Below are 15943 nucleotides of genomic sequence, written 5' to 3'. Positions count from 1 at the left end.
CAAGTCCTCTAATTTCTACAGTATAATGCAAAAGGTGGATGTCCACCACCATACCCTCATCCTCAGATACTATGTTTTGTATGCACTGAATGCTGTTGGCATATGTTAGACATGGTATGATGCATTTTTTGTAAATCCCAAACAGTCTTAGGTGCAAGGTGGGTACCAGGATGCTTAGCTCAGCCTAGGCAACAGTGGTTCCAGTCATGTGCCACAGAAGAACTTTAGGCAACCAGGGCCTCTCAGGATTTCAAATGTCTAGTTGCTGGTTTTGTGGATTGCTCTCTTGTACTTGGGCACTTAAAGTTATATGTTTTCTGCCCAAGTCCTATTTCGAATCTTGCCTTCAAATACCAAAGTGATAGGGACAGTTTAAAACTCAGAGTGCATCTACGTGTACAATTAGCACATAGCAATAAACTCCAGCACAATTCACACCAGAGTTTACACATGCTCCTGGGACCACAGCATGTTGAGCCAGGTGTGGAGCAGCTCTGACTGGCAGGGGACCGAAGGGTCAACCTGCCAACCCAGGGCTGCTTCACCATGGCTTAGTGTGTTGTGGAGGGGCTGGCTAGGCCATGAGGGTACTACAGTGTGGGGCTAGCCAGCAGGTAGCCACCACACTATAGCACCCTCAAGCCCCAGCCAGTCCTGGTCAGCATCTAATTGTGCATTTCAGCACATATAACTACTCCACTGTAGAATAGTACTTGTTCTGGACAGTACTATACTACAGCACAGTTAATTAATTTACTGCACCTACACCCTAATATGGGTGCATGTTTAAACAGTGCCCTTTACTGTAGACCTAATTAGTCATCTCTGCAGTAAAGTGCAAGGGTAGATGCATCCAGAGTAAACTAGGTAGAGAAAAATCAGCAGACTCAAATTGCTAGTTCCATTTTTTTCAGGGCTTTGGTGTTCTCTTGTCTCTACTATTAAGGAAATGTTTCATGTGTTTTATTGAGACCTTTTTGCTGCCTTCCTAATGTAAGCTGTCCCAGAAGCAGCAGCCTATAGTGTTGTATCCTATCGAAGAAAATAGACTTATTTAAATATATTCAAATTGTAGTTAAAATAGTTGTTATAATAGAAACTTGGGAACTTTTAAGTGTTTCCCAAATAGCAATGGAAAAACCACAGGTTATAGTGGAAGCTATTTTACAACTTCAATTGTTGCAGCACCTACTCTCATAAGAGAATATTTTACTTTGCCATTGATTTTAATATTTTTTTACCTGACCTAGCTATTATAAAAAAAAGCTCTGAATTACATATGTCTTTTGTCTCTGGAATTTACACTGTGGCTATTTTCCATGTTTTTTTTAATAATTTAAAATTGCACATGTGTAAATGTTAAAACAGGTGGCTGCATGGTACATGGAAGGAAACAGAAAAAAAGAACTGTTGGGTGGATGTTAGAAAGTAATTTTTGTTTTACACAAGACATAACAGTGCAAAGCTGTTAATATAAAGGCCATGCAGTGAAAGAGACATCTAGAAACGAGGTTGTGTTGTCCCAATGTACAGGGAGTACAAGAAAGCAGTTAGCTAAGTGGATATGTGTCCACAGAATACCAAGAATACTACCTTATTATTCTCAGATGTGACTTTCTGGGGGAAACAAAAAACTAGCCATACAGACTCAAACCAAAGGAAATTCACTTATAGTGTGAAGATTTTAAGTTCAGAAACTTTAAAATTTTCTGGGGAGCCCAGGAAGAAAATATTGTCATGGGGTAAGGCATAGAAAAGGGAGCCAGGAGTCCTACATTCATTTCTGTGCTCTACCATGGCTTTGCCTCATTTTCCTCAGCTGTAATTCTTACCTGGCACCAAGGGACACAGACAAAAGTACAGCTCCCTGCTGTAACTCATGGTGCTTTTCAGGAAGTGCCATGAGTTACAGCAATCCCTTGGACCCAGCAGATGTTCACTGTTGGGTCCAGGGGGTTGGGGGATCGAGCAGCAGTGTACAGCAACTGTGAGTCTGCAGCCACTATCCCTACCCCACAGTAGGACTGTTCATGGAGTGTTTGTAGCTCATCCTGGACTGTTCATAGCAGTGGCCCATTCCAGGATGGGCTACAAACAGTCCATGGTCCCCAGTAGGGGTGAGAGTTGAGCTAGATGGTCCACCAGCCCAGAGAGAGGGGCTGAGGATGGCACCAGAGTCCAGGAACCCAGAGAGGGGCCATGTATGGAACCAGGAGGCTCTAAAAGCCCAGATGAGGGACATAATCATGGGACTGGGGAATCTGGGAGCCCAGAGAAAGGAGCTGCATGTGAGACCAGAGAGTCTAAGAACCCAGAGAGGAGCTGGGAGTATTGAGGAGCCCAGGAAGCGCTAAGTGGAATGAATGTCAGGTGACATCATTGAACAATAACATCCACAAGGTTTGGGGTATGGTGTAGGGATGGAGTGGAGCCACACATTGAGTCCTTAAAACCACAGGTACCATAGAGGGGTGCAGACAGGCTGAGAGGGTCTGCATAGTTTAAGTGCCAGTTGAGACTAGGAAGGTTTGAGAGGGGCCTATTAGTGACTTGCACAGATTAAGGCTCACTCTAAGGCCCATGGGAAGCCTCCTTTACATAATATTCAATAAGATCAAGGCATGGCAGGTGAGCAATTAAGGGAGGTCCACCTTAGAGTCTAAGCCAGGCAGAAGCCACATGGTCACTGGGAGCGTAATGGCCATCTCTAGTGCTCAAACCTGCCACATGTATAAAGAAAGCAAGAGGAGTTTACTGTAGGTAATTTAAATTTAAAAGCTCCAATGAAAAGGAGATCTTAGTCTGAGAAGAAGGACAAAATAAGCTTTACGGGGACTGCAGTTTCCTGGCATTTATAGAGAATGGACTGCCCAAAATCTTTCACCTCCAGTTTGTTGTCCCTTGTTGGCAGGAGTTGCCACCACTATAAACTGTCAGCAACAGAGAGGCCAAGGACTGAATGGGCATGAACCACCATCAATTCCCAAGAGTCTCATTGCTTAGAGTTGAGGGACAGTGGAAGAGCAGTGTGTGAGTGCTTTAATTGCCAGTAATTGTGCTGCCCTACACCAGGGCAAAAATCAATATCCAACATCTAAGGCTTTTTAGAAGTGCTAAATTCATAGCAAGCCTTTTTAACTTTCCAAAATGTTCACAAGGTAGAAGATTTTTAGCTCAAATAGGACTCAAGGAGAAGTTTAAATATCACCAATGCCTTCCCAGGGGGTATGTGAAATGACCTATTTTCTAATAATTGGCAAATGGAATTTTCTCTGTAATAAGAAAGAAAGTGGGCTTAGACTTCACTTTAACTGGGTGTGCTTAGGACTTGCAGGTTGTTATCTTTGAGGTACAGTAAACTGAGAACACTGTTCATTTTCAATTTAAAGGCATCTCTCCAAACAGTGATTTTTAACAGGAGTTGAAAAGTTTTTCACTTCACACACCATTCCAGGTCACTCTGTAGAGCAAATGAATTCCTCCATTCTGCTTCAAAACTGAACCTAAATTCTACTTTCCAGGCTCTCTCAGGTGAAATTCACTATCACACTGATCTGCTTCTCTGGTAGATCTGTTGTTCTTACAAGAGGACTTCCTTATTAACTGAACCTAAGCTCCTTTCAGGTACTCAGGATAAAATTAAAAGGAACTGCCTTCCTTTTAGCTTGTCATCACCTCTTTTAAACGTATTTAATTTGATAGCTATTATGAGACAGCTACCACAATAAATCTGCATTCTTTGTCAGAAGATATGTGAAAATAGAATTCTGGCACATTTCTAAAGGAAACTCTCCACACCCCCTTTCTCCGGTATAAAGGAGCAGCAGTAAATCTCTGATGATGAAAAGGGCCTGAGAGATGATGGCTCATTTATTCCTATTGCCCTCCAGTGGGAGGTATGATAAAGTTCAACTGAATTTTGATTACTTTCATACAGAATGTCACCAATATGCTATACAGTTTCTGTAACTTAACTGAAGGCTTTAACAAGAGAGAGGCAAAAAAATAGAGAAAAGAGGTTTTGAGTTGAACGTAGATGTTGATAGCAAGTCCATCAGGTGGTAGGATAAAGTCTTTCCCAAAGAGCAGAAGATGTAAAGAGTTATGTGACTTGTGAAGAAGCATTTTTTTTTTAAATCACGCAGGATACAACTGAAGGCAGTAATGAAAGTATATGGGCTAGAAAAAAAGAGCCTAGTGATAATTAAATGTAGGGTGTGAACCTGTAATTGATAGCTGTGATACAGGGTTGGGTCAACTGGCAGGGTGAAAACTGTGGATGTGGATTTCAGTAAAGATGGAACCAAAATAGTGATGCATTTTAATTGAGCAATGCAATGGAGTCAATGACAGATATGCCTGCAGGGAATAAAATAAGTTTAGGTTCAAAGAGGTTGCCCAGGTAGTAGCAACTGCCTCATTCAAGTTAAAGAGAAATATCAAGGATAAAAGTTATATGGGTTGTGAAGAAACATTTTTTTAAAAAACATGAAGGATGAAACTGAAAACATTCAGCAAAGCTGAAGGAATTTGGAGTGAAGCCATGAAACAACTTTGTCAGGACCAACAAGAGAGGGTGGGTCAGGAGGTGTCAATCAGGGTGTTACAAGGTATCTTGAGCTGAGTGCCATTAGTGTAAAAGGAGTAATTAATGTTAAAATAAATAAGATAGATTAAAAAAAAACAAGGAGTCACCCATCAAGGTGTAACATAGGGGTAGGCAACCCCCAGTATGGATACAAGAGCCTGGCATGCAAAGACATTTTGCTTGTCATGTGCACCTTGGGGCGGATGGTGGAGAAGAGGCTGGGGCTTTGCTGCCACAACAAGGATTGGGCTCTTTACAGCTCCCCCACCACCCATCCCTGGCATACCAACATCTTACAAGTCGCGGTTGTAAGTGTATTTGGCACTCGGCCCAAAAATGTTGCTGTCCCTTGATGCAACAGATAATTGGTTCCGTTGCAAAGAGTAGTTTCCATACTATGATTAATGCCAAACTCCAGTTACCATCTTGGATAAACCTGTGGGAAAGTTGAATTCAGGCTATTTTTATAAACGTTTGCTGTGAATGAAACTCCAGCAAATAGAAAGTGAGTTGGCTACAGAGGTCTTGGGGTTCCTAGGCTTTGCATTGGTTATTTTGTTGTCACCATTCAAAAAAAAGAAAGCATTGGCAAATCTTAATCCCTGTACTGACCAGATCTCAACATCAACACAAAATTAGATGTATTGGGTTATGATTGATATTTGCATCTTCTGTTTTAACTGGTGGCACAAGAGATTTGAAGGTGCTTTATCTTATGTATCCCAGGCAAAAAAAAAAAAGTAGCTTCAATGCTCTTTTGTTCCTTCCCAATTTAAGTTGATAGCATCCATTCCAAGCCCCCCAATGCAAATTATACAATATGACTAGGGGAGCTTTTTCTTAAAGATGCACCATTAGTTGTGTTTGGTTATCTTGACTGCATAGAATATGAAAGATCTATTCCAGATTTTGGAACTGGTCTTTAGCAGTTTATGGTGCTGACATAAATGTTAGCCATATATTTTTGCAAAGGAAAATTTGAGAGAAAAAACACATCAGAGAGGTGAATTTAATTTATAATGATGAAGAAACATTAGTTCTATATAGAACAATCATGAATGTTAAAATCATGGGTCTGCTTGAAGCCCATGGGCAGCACCAGGAGCCAGATGCTGAATGTTTTCAGTTTTATCCTTCATGTTTTTAAAATGGGTCTAGATGAACAATCATGAATGTATTATATAAAGTATGAGACACATTCTCCAAGGATAAGCCAGAGCTATGAAAAATAAGCCAGAGCTATGAAAAAGCTGGCTTTCCCAAAGGGAACATCTGCATTTATTATTATTAAACTATTTAAGTAGGCACTGACAATCAGATTAATTTCTTAAGGTCCCTGGAGAGGGGACTTTGGTTTTACCTGTCTATAAAGCACCATGCCTGTATGAGGCATCACAGACATAATAAATACACTGTTACTTGTGGCTCCCTGTCGTTGTTGTTATGTTACTTGTTACTTATAATAAATATAATGTTACTTGTGGCTCCCTGTCAAGGTACTTGTTGTTTGGATATGTATTTAGAGAGTAAGGGCAATGATCCAGATTCTAGAACTGAGGGTGCTTCTTTTTTCGGTAACATAGACTAGCTACTCAACATCTGCTAGTTGTCATTAAAAATAAAATTGTCAACTCTTACCAGACAGTTCATTCAGATATTGCCTAGTCCAAGTTGAACATTGTGATTCAAACAGTATGTGTGGAGTATATTAACTTTATGAGCATGACTACTGCATCCATTTTGCCAGACAAAATAGTGGCTATAATCTCACAAGATCACAATGTTATGTTGTTACATTTCAGATCAGTTTTGTTAGGTTAGGATGCAACATCATATACTGCCACCCAAAATCAGGATGCCTACCATTTAATGTAAAACTTCCTAAAGAGATGTGTGACAGACATTAAAATCATGACTGTCAAGTAGATTTTGGCCTGTATAGCAGCCCTAGCTTTATACAGCAACATTGCACAGCTGTTTCAATTACTGCTCTATTGCATCTGGCCCCTGGTGCTGCCCATGAGCCTCAAGTGGACATATAGGCAGCATGTAGGGTGCTCTGGATAGCCCAACACACCCCATGAAATGCCCACACCAGCGCATGTCCACTCTGTGCTGGATCCAGAATCTGTCCTGGAGTGGACAGAGCAGGTGCCCCATGCAGCACAGCCCTGGAGTAGCCAGAGTTGGCATCACATGTGGCACCCAGAGTGACCAGACACTCTGAAATGCATGCTGGATCTGGCATTGAGCAGACGTGCTAAAGTGGGCACCACATGCAGTGTAGTCCTGGAGGGGCCAGTCAGGACATGCACTGTATGTGGTGGCCACTTTGGATAAGTAGGGCCGAACTGAGAGTAAGCCTCAAGGGCAGTGCAAAAGCCAGCCCCGTGAGTAGTTGATCATGAGGATGGCTCAGCCAGAGAGTTAGGGGTGAGTCCTGACCCCAGTAAGTCCTCTGCTGCAAGGAGGCCAAGAGTGGGATGAAAGGAAGACCTTAAGGGCAAGCACAATGACCGGCTGCTCCAAAGAGGGAGAGTCCCTGTGAGACACTGGAGCACCAGTCGTGGTGTAGGTTATGATTACATCCTATGGATGCCACCTGCAAGGCATGGGCTGCAGTGTAGAGGAGGTTCAGAGCTGCAGATAGCACCCCCTGGCATCGGGGCTGGGAAATGGGCAGCTTCCCACATTATACCACCAGTTTATGGGAACGGCAAAGTCATGACAGGCTAGATTGGGTGGACTTCCCTGTAAAGACAGGTGGGCGGGTCAGCATGAGACCCGGCCCCAAGCGTGCCCTCAGTCACAATCACTGACAAAACAAGGCTATTGTAGTCAAATATTGTCCAAGGCATTGAGGAAACATGTTCTGCTTTGAGAAGAAAAAAAAAACAAAAACAAAAACAAAACAAAAAAAAAAAAAATCACATTTTGGGGGTTAGCTCAATATGTTTTTCAGCCTCACAATGACACCTCTCCAGCAGGGTATTATTGTCTTATGACTTGGTATCATAATCCACTGGCACGATTCTCCAAATACTTACCGACTGACAATACAACACAACTTTTACATCAAAACACAAACTCTAACCCCCGAATGCTTGACAGTGTCAAAAACACTGCACATTCCTAACAATAATATTATTTAGCTATTCTGTAGCACTTTACAAACATTAATTAATCCCTACAGCAGCCTGAGGAGGTAGGGATAATTATTTCCATTGCAAGGGCCTCAGTTGTACATTCCAGTGTACATGACAGCACAGAGCCTCATGATTCTGGCCTTGTTTAGCTATTCAAAGTACATTTTATTAGAAGAAAAACATTTCTATAAGTTTTAACTGGTTACTGCAGAAGGCAAGAGGTGGAGTTAATTTGGCTCCCTAGTACTGCAGACTCATTTGCAGCATATTTGCTTCAGTTTCTGGACTTTGTGTATGAATCCTTTCCTATTTAGCTCATCAGTTTGCTGAGAAGTATAGTGTACCATGGCAGTGGTGGTGGAGTGAGGGCAACAGGGCATAGTTTCCAAGAACTTGACAAAATGTCTTTCATTGTGCCTCAAATATAAACAAAAAGCTCCTTAAGTCAGTGCAGCTCTCCTGTCAGTCAAGCCAGATCTGGAACAATTTGCTCACTGAGCATACTTTAACTGATCCATCCTTATTTCTTAAACTCCCAAATTCTAGTAGTCTCTTTGTTGGCTTGTAAGAAGTTGAGCAGTAGAGACTGCTCGGTGTATACACATGTCAATAATATAGTTGCAGAGGTGGTTAACCTGACAGACAGCAGTCCCATTTCCAATCACAAACACTCAAGTGGCTTCAGCTTCTTCTAATACATTAGGTGGAAAATTCTAACATGCTGACCGAGCTCTCACTCCTCACTGTGGAAACACAATGAACTCTATTTTCCCATCATGGAGGAGTTACACTTATACAATCCCTGCCCATTGAAAGAAAAATAGGATGTGTTAGCTAGGCCTACACGAAGCAGCTAGTGTTCACTTTGGATTCGGCCAGTTTGGGGGACAGTGATTTGATTTGGTGATTCGAATCACTGTCCTGAATCAATTCGGCTGAATCTCATTCAGAGATTCAGCCGCCACTGAATCGCCCGAATCTCCAAGTCAAACAAGCGCCATACCCTGCGTGCTCTTCCAGCCCCATCAATGGCTGTCCCACCCAGCCCTAGTGTCCCAGCACTTAAAAAAAAACAAAAGAAAAGCCCCACACTTATCAGCTCCTGCAGGGCAAGGGGGCAATCCCTGCTTCCCCCACAATGCCCTGCACGGCATGGGGGGAGCTCTGACATGAGCCCCAGATGGCTGCTGTAGCAGCCGGTGTGTACGGGACTTTTTTTTTTTTTTTTTTTAAGTGCTGGGATCCGGGAACCAGGGGGGGCAGCCATTGACAGGGCTGGGAGAGTGGGCGGAGGTCAGAGGGCATTCAGGAGGGCAGGGGATGGGGCCTGGCCAGAGTCCCCTCATGGTCTCCTTCTCCCTCCTCCAGCTCCTCCCCCCCACCCCATACTTACCAGCATGGAGTCTGGGTCCAGCTTGTTGTGGAGCCACAGCCATTTACTTCACTTCATGACTTAATTGTTTTTCATTATGGGCTTCTTCAGCTCCATGATGGTTCCTCCCAAGGGACATCCTAGCACCTACATAATCTATAGCTCTTCAGTTCTGAACAACACATTATGCCTGTGGGTGGGTGGGGGGGTGGGCTTACTTGCTGCTCTTCATCCCATTGGAATCATGGGGACCTCTACCTCATCTTCTTTCCCCTCTTTCCTGCCACATCTTTGATGTCAAGTTATTCTTCAGGAATATAGATAGTATCTCAGGTGATCGTACAGGCAAGGTCAGTCTTCCACAGGGCTCCACCCTGCACCTTTCCTCTTGGGTGATAAGTCATATCGTCTTGTTGGCACCAAGTGCATGTCACTAGTCCTTGGTGTTCCTTTCCAACCCAGCTTGGCTGTGGGCTTCGGAAATGGCTGATGGCCATATCTTCTGGATGGGTTGTTCCTCCTTGAGTGTTTTGTCCAGCTTGTGGTAACCTTCCTTTTCTCTGGGATTTGTGGATTCTGGGAAGATGGGATTTCTACCTTCCAGTCCCAGAGGTCATGTTCCAATGCCTCACTGGGTCTCCGGTGTTGACTCTCTAGCTTAATTAATCAGAACTCAAGTGTGCAGGAGGTCTGGCTTTCTCCTGCTATATTTCCCTAGTCTGAGATTACTGAATGGCATAACAAAAGAAAACTTAGCCTGTGCTGAACTCCAGCTTTATCGTCCATAAGGGCTCTGAGCTTGTGGGCTCTTTCATTTAGTTTCTCTGGGCAAATCCCTCCTTTTCCCGGGTTGCTGGGGCCCTCTGAGGCTCTCTGCCTCCAATATCCCCTCTTGCCCTCTTTCCTGAGGGTTTACCCTTTGTTCCCTGGAGTATTCTCTTCCTAGTGTCCCCAACTCCTCAGCTGCTGGGGCCACCCATTAGCACCCCACCATCCAGTTTCACTTAACTGAATAGTTGATTGGGTTGGCTCCTCCCTTGGGGTTGCAGTCTCTCTGGCATCCCTCAAGGTTTCAGCTGGCTGGGTCCTGGCTGTGGCAGAGCCCTCCTCCCAGTCTTGCTGCAGTGTCCCCTCCTCCTTCCACATTGAACACAGAGCCCTTCTTGGCATACTCCCTTTAAACTTCCTGGGCTTTTCCCTCAGCCAATCAGCATAGGCCCTTGGGGCACATGCTCCCTGGGTAGGTTTGCAGCCTCTGCTCCCTTCCTCAGAGCTCCTTTCAGTGCACTGGGGAAGCATCATTCATTCAGGACTCTGACCAGTGAGTCTGCCTCCCCTGATGTTTCCCTAGCAGTCTGAACTCTCTGGCCCTTGCTGGGCAGGTTCCCTCTCCCAGAGTTCCCTCAGAGCACTGGGGCAGCACTGCTCATGCAGTCTCTGCCGGAGAAGTCCCACAGCTCCCGGCAGCTTCCCTCACTGTGCCGGGTGATGTGGTATTCCCAGACTTGGCCAGGTAAGTTTCTTTTTCATGGTTCACAGCTGGTGGGTCAGGATGGCACCACCCATGCGAGCCCTGCCAGGAGTGATTTTCCCTGTCCTGGCCCCTCCTGTGGGGGTCTAGCAGGGCCCTCTTCTGAGCCCCTGCTACATTGCCCCTTGCAGATTCCTCACCTGACAAACTGATAACCACCAGCTGGGCTGTAGAACACATTGAATACAACAGTCAAAGATCAGCAGGAGTTTCCAGTAGCAGGGGATTCAGACAGGTAGAGCATTACTCCATGCTAGAAGCCATCAAAGCCCACCATCCTACCAAAACTTTAAATCCCAAGTTAGTATCCACACCTTAGCCCACAATGTGATAGAACCCCGCAAGTGGCCATTTCCCAGATGTTATTCACCTTGTAAATAACCAATATCATAATAGCTAATATATTACATGGTACACTCAGTGGTATCTATTTCATTTACATAAATACCTATTAGATTTTTACATGTGTTAATGATATCACAGCAGACAAAAATAATAGAAAATCTTCAAAACACAGTAGCCATCTTGCATAAAAAAAACACACAGAGTTCAGTTTCTCCTTCAACTCAGTTTGTCTAAAGAGGCCTGAATAAATGGATAGGCTTGTGAAGAAGAATGTGGCATGGGGAGTCATGAATACAAGAGATGAGGTCCCTGCACAGAGAATGTCCTCAGTTTCTTATTGGAAGTTCCTGTGTACACAGTGGATTGTTTCATCCAAAGGGCAGAAACAACCATATAAAGGTTAAATAAGAGCCTGCCCCAAGTCCAAGGAAGTTAAATTGATTTTTTCATTGACCTCAGTGGCCTTTGAATTAAGCTTTAAGTGTGGAAGTGTTAGGAACAGTAAAAAAAATGGATCCCTCCTGACATGTAATTACTGCATAAGTGAAGAAAGTATGTGGGTCATTTGCAATAGCAGACCAATATTTTTGGTCACAAGGGTGACACCTGAATAAGAGATCATTAACCACTCAGGCTAGGTACAGACATTCAAAAAGCGTAAGGCAGAACTGATCTAAGTTGCACAGTTTTCCATAAGCAGTGTAGTTTACATCTGTAGTGAAGAGAACATACATTCACCCTTTGGTAGGAGGGGCAAATCTTAGACGGTGTTCCTCCATTCTTAAACCAGTCTATGTATGCCGAACTTCTGTTCTGTTACCAATAAGACTTGTTTCCAATCACTTAGGCTGGTAAGAGTGTAATGTCTATACCTGGCCCCAGTGTGGACTAAGTGGTTAGTTTATATAACCACCTGCATACTACTAGAAATACTACAAAAAAGCTTGTTTGGTTTTCAAAATGTTAGCAACATAAGTAGTTTTTTTTGTCAGTTTTATTTAATACTGTGTAAAAAAAAAAAGTTGTATAATATAATCATTTAGTGTTTATTTTATTGTGTGTACCTTCTACTCAGAGGGTTGGCATTATTGTTCCTAACAGTGATGGATACAAGCAGATCATGCCCTATGACCTCTACCATCCCCTTCCTCGGTACGTAAAGCAATCAACCAGACAGTAGGATTAACAAATAAGTTTACTCCTTTTTTCTGCATTGCTGCTTTTCTGTAGAACTAAGGTGGTAGATGCTGCTTTTTCCTTGTTCTGAACTCTACTGCCAAATAATCATGAGTTGCTCACATGCTAATCTGATTGTTATAAAACCTATTAATGCTGAGCTAAAATTACATCAAAGTTGAAGCAGTAATGCAGTGTGATTAAGTTTACTGGATCTCTCTCTTGAGTGCTCTTGCTCTTGTGTGCTCTCTCTTTCTCTCTGTCTCTCTATCTACATATATATATACTTGTCTTCCTCCTTTCCTTTAACCTTCCCTGACTGGGACTGGCTTTGTAACTAACTGTTAAACTGCCTCCTCAGCAGTGGCAAATATATTCCACAATGTATTATAAGGCTACAGATGTAAAATCCCAGAAGCTTTCATTGCATGTTATGTATTAGTGTCTCTCTTAAACAAGTTATAGGATTTTTAAAAGAGGAAGGAAGTGGTGTTTTTTGTTGTTGTTGTTTTGTGTTGGGTTTTTTTGGGTGGGGTCAGTCTTTTTCTTTTTTTTAAATAAATAAATAGTGTGGAAAGATCCAGTCCTGCAAACACATACATGTGAAATGAGTAACTTTACTTAGCCATGCAATTTCCTTTGTTTTTTTGGGTATACTTACTCTCAGATACATTTGCAGAACCAGAAACTAAATAAGAAATTTGCAATGTACCCTGTTAATGGTATTACAATTAAAAATGCTGTTAAAGTATAAACAGCTGCTTTAAAAATCATAGAAAAGTTGCTCCATACTGGGCACATGAACCCATTATTGTAGCAAAGAAGGCTTGGGTGTGAACTCATAGCTTGTCAGCTGTCCCTCGGTGACTAAACACAGGCATGTTTCTATCCCACAGTAAATGTGCTATAACTTCTCTCTCCATGAAAATGAGCCTTGCACTCACTACTAGGGTAAGAATATATGGACAGACAGTTACTGTAGAGTAGCTAACATGTTGTGAGTTCACTCCCTAGCTTATCTCTTGATAACTTGTGTTATGGCCTTTGTGCCAGTAGAAGCTTGGAACCCAAAAAGTAGCAACAGAGGATCAGCACCACTAACAGTGCTGTCACAGATTAAACAGGCCCATCAATAAGTAGAATGTGCTCTTCCAGTTCAGTGTTGACATTCTACTGTTTCATTCCCTGCTCATGCCTTGTGCTGTTGGGCTTCCCATTTTTACTAAAGGCTCCTATTAGCCAATATGTTTATCTCACCTTGCTGAGAAAGTGACCTCTCCCAAACCTCAGTGAGGCCTTGCACAAATACCACAGATCTCTGCTGTACTCTGTGCACAACAACAGTTCATCCAGACTTGAATTATGGTATTGGGCTGCATAATGGCCATCCCAAACTGAGAATGAGAGAGCTAGGAGCAGAGCAACTTGGTCTTGCCTACAATTGTAGCCACCTCTCAGGTTGTCACCTCTTAGCTATGATATATGTAGTTTGTGTTCATATGCCAAACGCCTGCCTTACCTTGCAGTAGTCAAAGCCACATATTTTGCATGGATTAAAGACCTTTGTTGGCAGTATATATCTGTCATTTATCTCATTAGGCTTATTTATCACCTTAGACATAAAATAGATCTCCACCTCCTGTTTTCAGAAAATTCTTTTCTTTGTCCTTTGAAACAGAATTCCCAAACATACCCTCTCAAAAACTCAAAAATTAACAAAATAAATGGGTGAAAAGGAGAGCCTGTTAATAAAAGACAGGTATCTTAGCTTAGAAAGGATTTCATTTTAACTGTGAACAAAGTTCATGAGCATCAACAGAGAAAGGAAGGGAGAGAGAAAGGGAGCGAGGGAGAGACTTTATAGATCACAGGATGAATCAGCAGCACTCAACAGTGGAAGGACTGTCTTTGAGCAAAAAGCATCCTGCACTGGCAACTTGACAGAGGCTTTTCAACAGTTGAAGAACATCCAAAATAAAGGATCAAAATGCCCTGATGTATTTGGCTTTCAGCAACACAGAAACTAAGAAAAATATCATTCCATGGGAATGATCAAAGGCACAAGACTGGTCCTCAAGCTTTTCTGGGTTTTGCTTTCACCCTGTAACAATCCTTTTAGATCCACTCCCCCAATCCCCGCATTCATCTGTAGACACTCTTATCAGGAACCCAACTGTTGAATGGTACCATCAACCACTTAAAAATCCCAAGGTTGCAGGGGAGTCTGTGCATGGATCTCATCTGCTTGCATAAGAAAGTGTGGATCAGAGACCTCCTCAGCACCATCTCTCCTCCCTCTTCAGACCTTACTGGTCCAGAGCCCATGCAATGAGTTGAGTCTGACTGGATCAGTGGAAGGACTGGGCTGATATGAGGATGGGCTAGGATCAGGGAGATACAAATTGTCTTCCTGCCTTCTGACCTGCTGAGCCTAAGCAGAAAAAGTAATACACCTTCAAGCCATAGCAGAATGGGTAGCAAGCCCCTAATGGATCTGGAAGTTTGGGAGTGAGTTGGGAAGAATTTTGGGATGGGCCACCTGTAGACATTTCTCTGTCTAGACACTTCTGCCATGAGTTTTATCATGAAGATAGGAATATGTCCTTCATTAAATGTAATACTTGCATACACTTTTGTGATGCTTAATTCCAGCTTCTGCAACATTTCTGTCACAAGTTGGTGATAGCAGTTGCATACTGAGTACATCACAAGTAACCACGACCCCTGCTTTAAAAGCCATGAGTCACAAACTCCTTCAGCCATTTTAGATTGGTGTAGCCTGTGGGCTAAATTTTGGGCCCTTATTTCATACCCCAGCCCAAGCAGCTGCCTCCAAGGCAGCACAAAGCATCTGGAAAGTGGCCTTTAAAAGCAGCTGAAGACTCCCCTAAAAGGTCCTGAGATTTCAGACCCTCCCATTGTCATGTATGGAAAAGCTATATGAAGTTCTTGTTAGAGTTTTAAATATTTATGAGTTCCAATTTGCAGCCTATGCTGTCAGACCTCAAGTACCTAAGGGTCCTGAGTACACAATGCAGCATTATTGGGAAAAGTCTCCAGTAAAATAAAACAGGTACAGTTCTAACCCTATATCTGAGGGATATGTGTGTTGCCCTGTGGGGTCAGGCCAACTCTCAGGATCTCAATATTGCGTTGTTAGACAGGAGGGCGTGATGTACAACTGCACAGGCACACACACAAAAAGCAATTAGGTGCATACACACACACTAGGCGCATATACACACTCTAGGTGCATACACCCCCACCTGGCATGCACACTACCAATTCAGGCACATACACATCCAAAATTACCAGCTTAGGCAAATGCATACCTATCACCAATTCAAGCACCTACACAAACCAAAAGAAATTAGACCAGAATCAATTACCAATACCTGCACACCCAATACACATATCACTAATTTGTATATCATGCACACTGTGGCATACATGTGTATCAGTTCACATACATACCACTCACCTACAGATACACACAGGTGAGTTCCTAACTTGGGTGTTGTGGTGTGTATGTATGTGCTTGGTGTACTTGGAAGAAGGTTAAGGTAAGAGAGAGAGAGTGAAAGTCACTGGGACCGGGATTAGAACCAGTAGACTAGAAAGAGAGCTGTGCTGAGGCTTGGGGTTATTTTAGGTGGAGACTGAGATGAAAGTTGCCGGTGCTGGGATAAGAACCAGGAGACTGGAGGGAAGGTGGGGTAACTTAAGGTTAATTGATGTTAATTGAAAGCAGAAAGCCAACAGGAGAAGTCCAGAGGCTGGAGCAA

General features: G+C 43.0%; 1 protein-coding gene across 11 annotated transcripts in view; it reads left to right on the top strand.

Annotated features, from left to right (window-relative positions):
• The window catches only part of ADAMTSL1 (ADAMTS like 1), a 936448-nt gene that overhangs the window by 695468 nt on the left and 225037 nt on the right, over positions 1-15943 (top strand). For 10 of the 11 annotated variants that reach the window (XR_002097365.1, XR_002097366.1, XM_019517531.1 and 7 more), the window contains one exon: positions 12084-12134. The exons of the other annotated variant lie outside the window; for it this stretch is intronic. Coding sequence is in view for 8 of the 10 variants with exons in the window: in XM_019517531.1 (XP_019373076.1) it covers positions 12084-12134 (51 nt within the window). In the remaining 2 variants the exon portion in view is untranslated. The remainder of the gene's footprint in view (positions 1-12083; positions 12135-15943) is intronic. 11 annotated transcript variants of the gene reach the window in all.

The sequence above is a fragment of the Gavialis gangeticus genome, unplaced genomic scaffold (genome assembly GCF_001723915.1).
Source record: "Gavialis gangeticus isolate Ggan-Ray unplaced genomic scaffold, GavGan_comp1, whole genome shotgun sequence".
Taxonomy (NCBI): Eukaryota; Metazoa; Chordata; order Crocodylia; family Gavialidae; genus Gavialis; species Gavialis gangeticus.
This window is presented reverse-complemented; position numbering and strand designations above follow the sequence as displayed.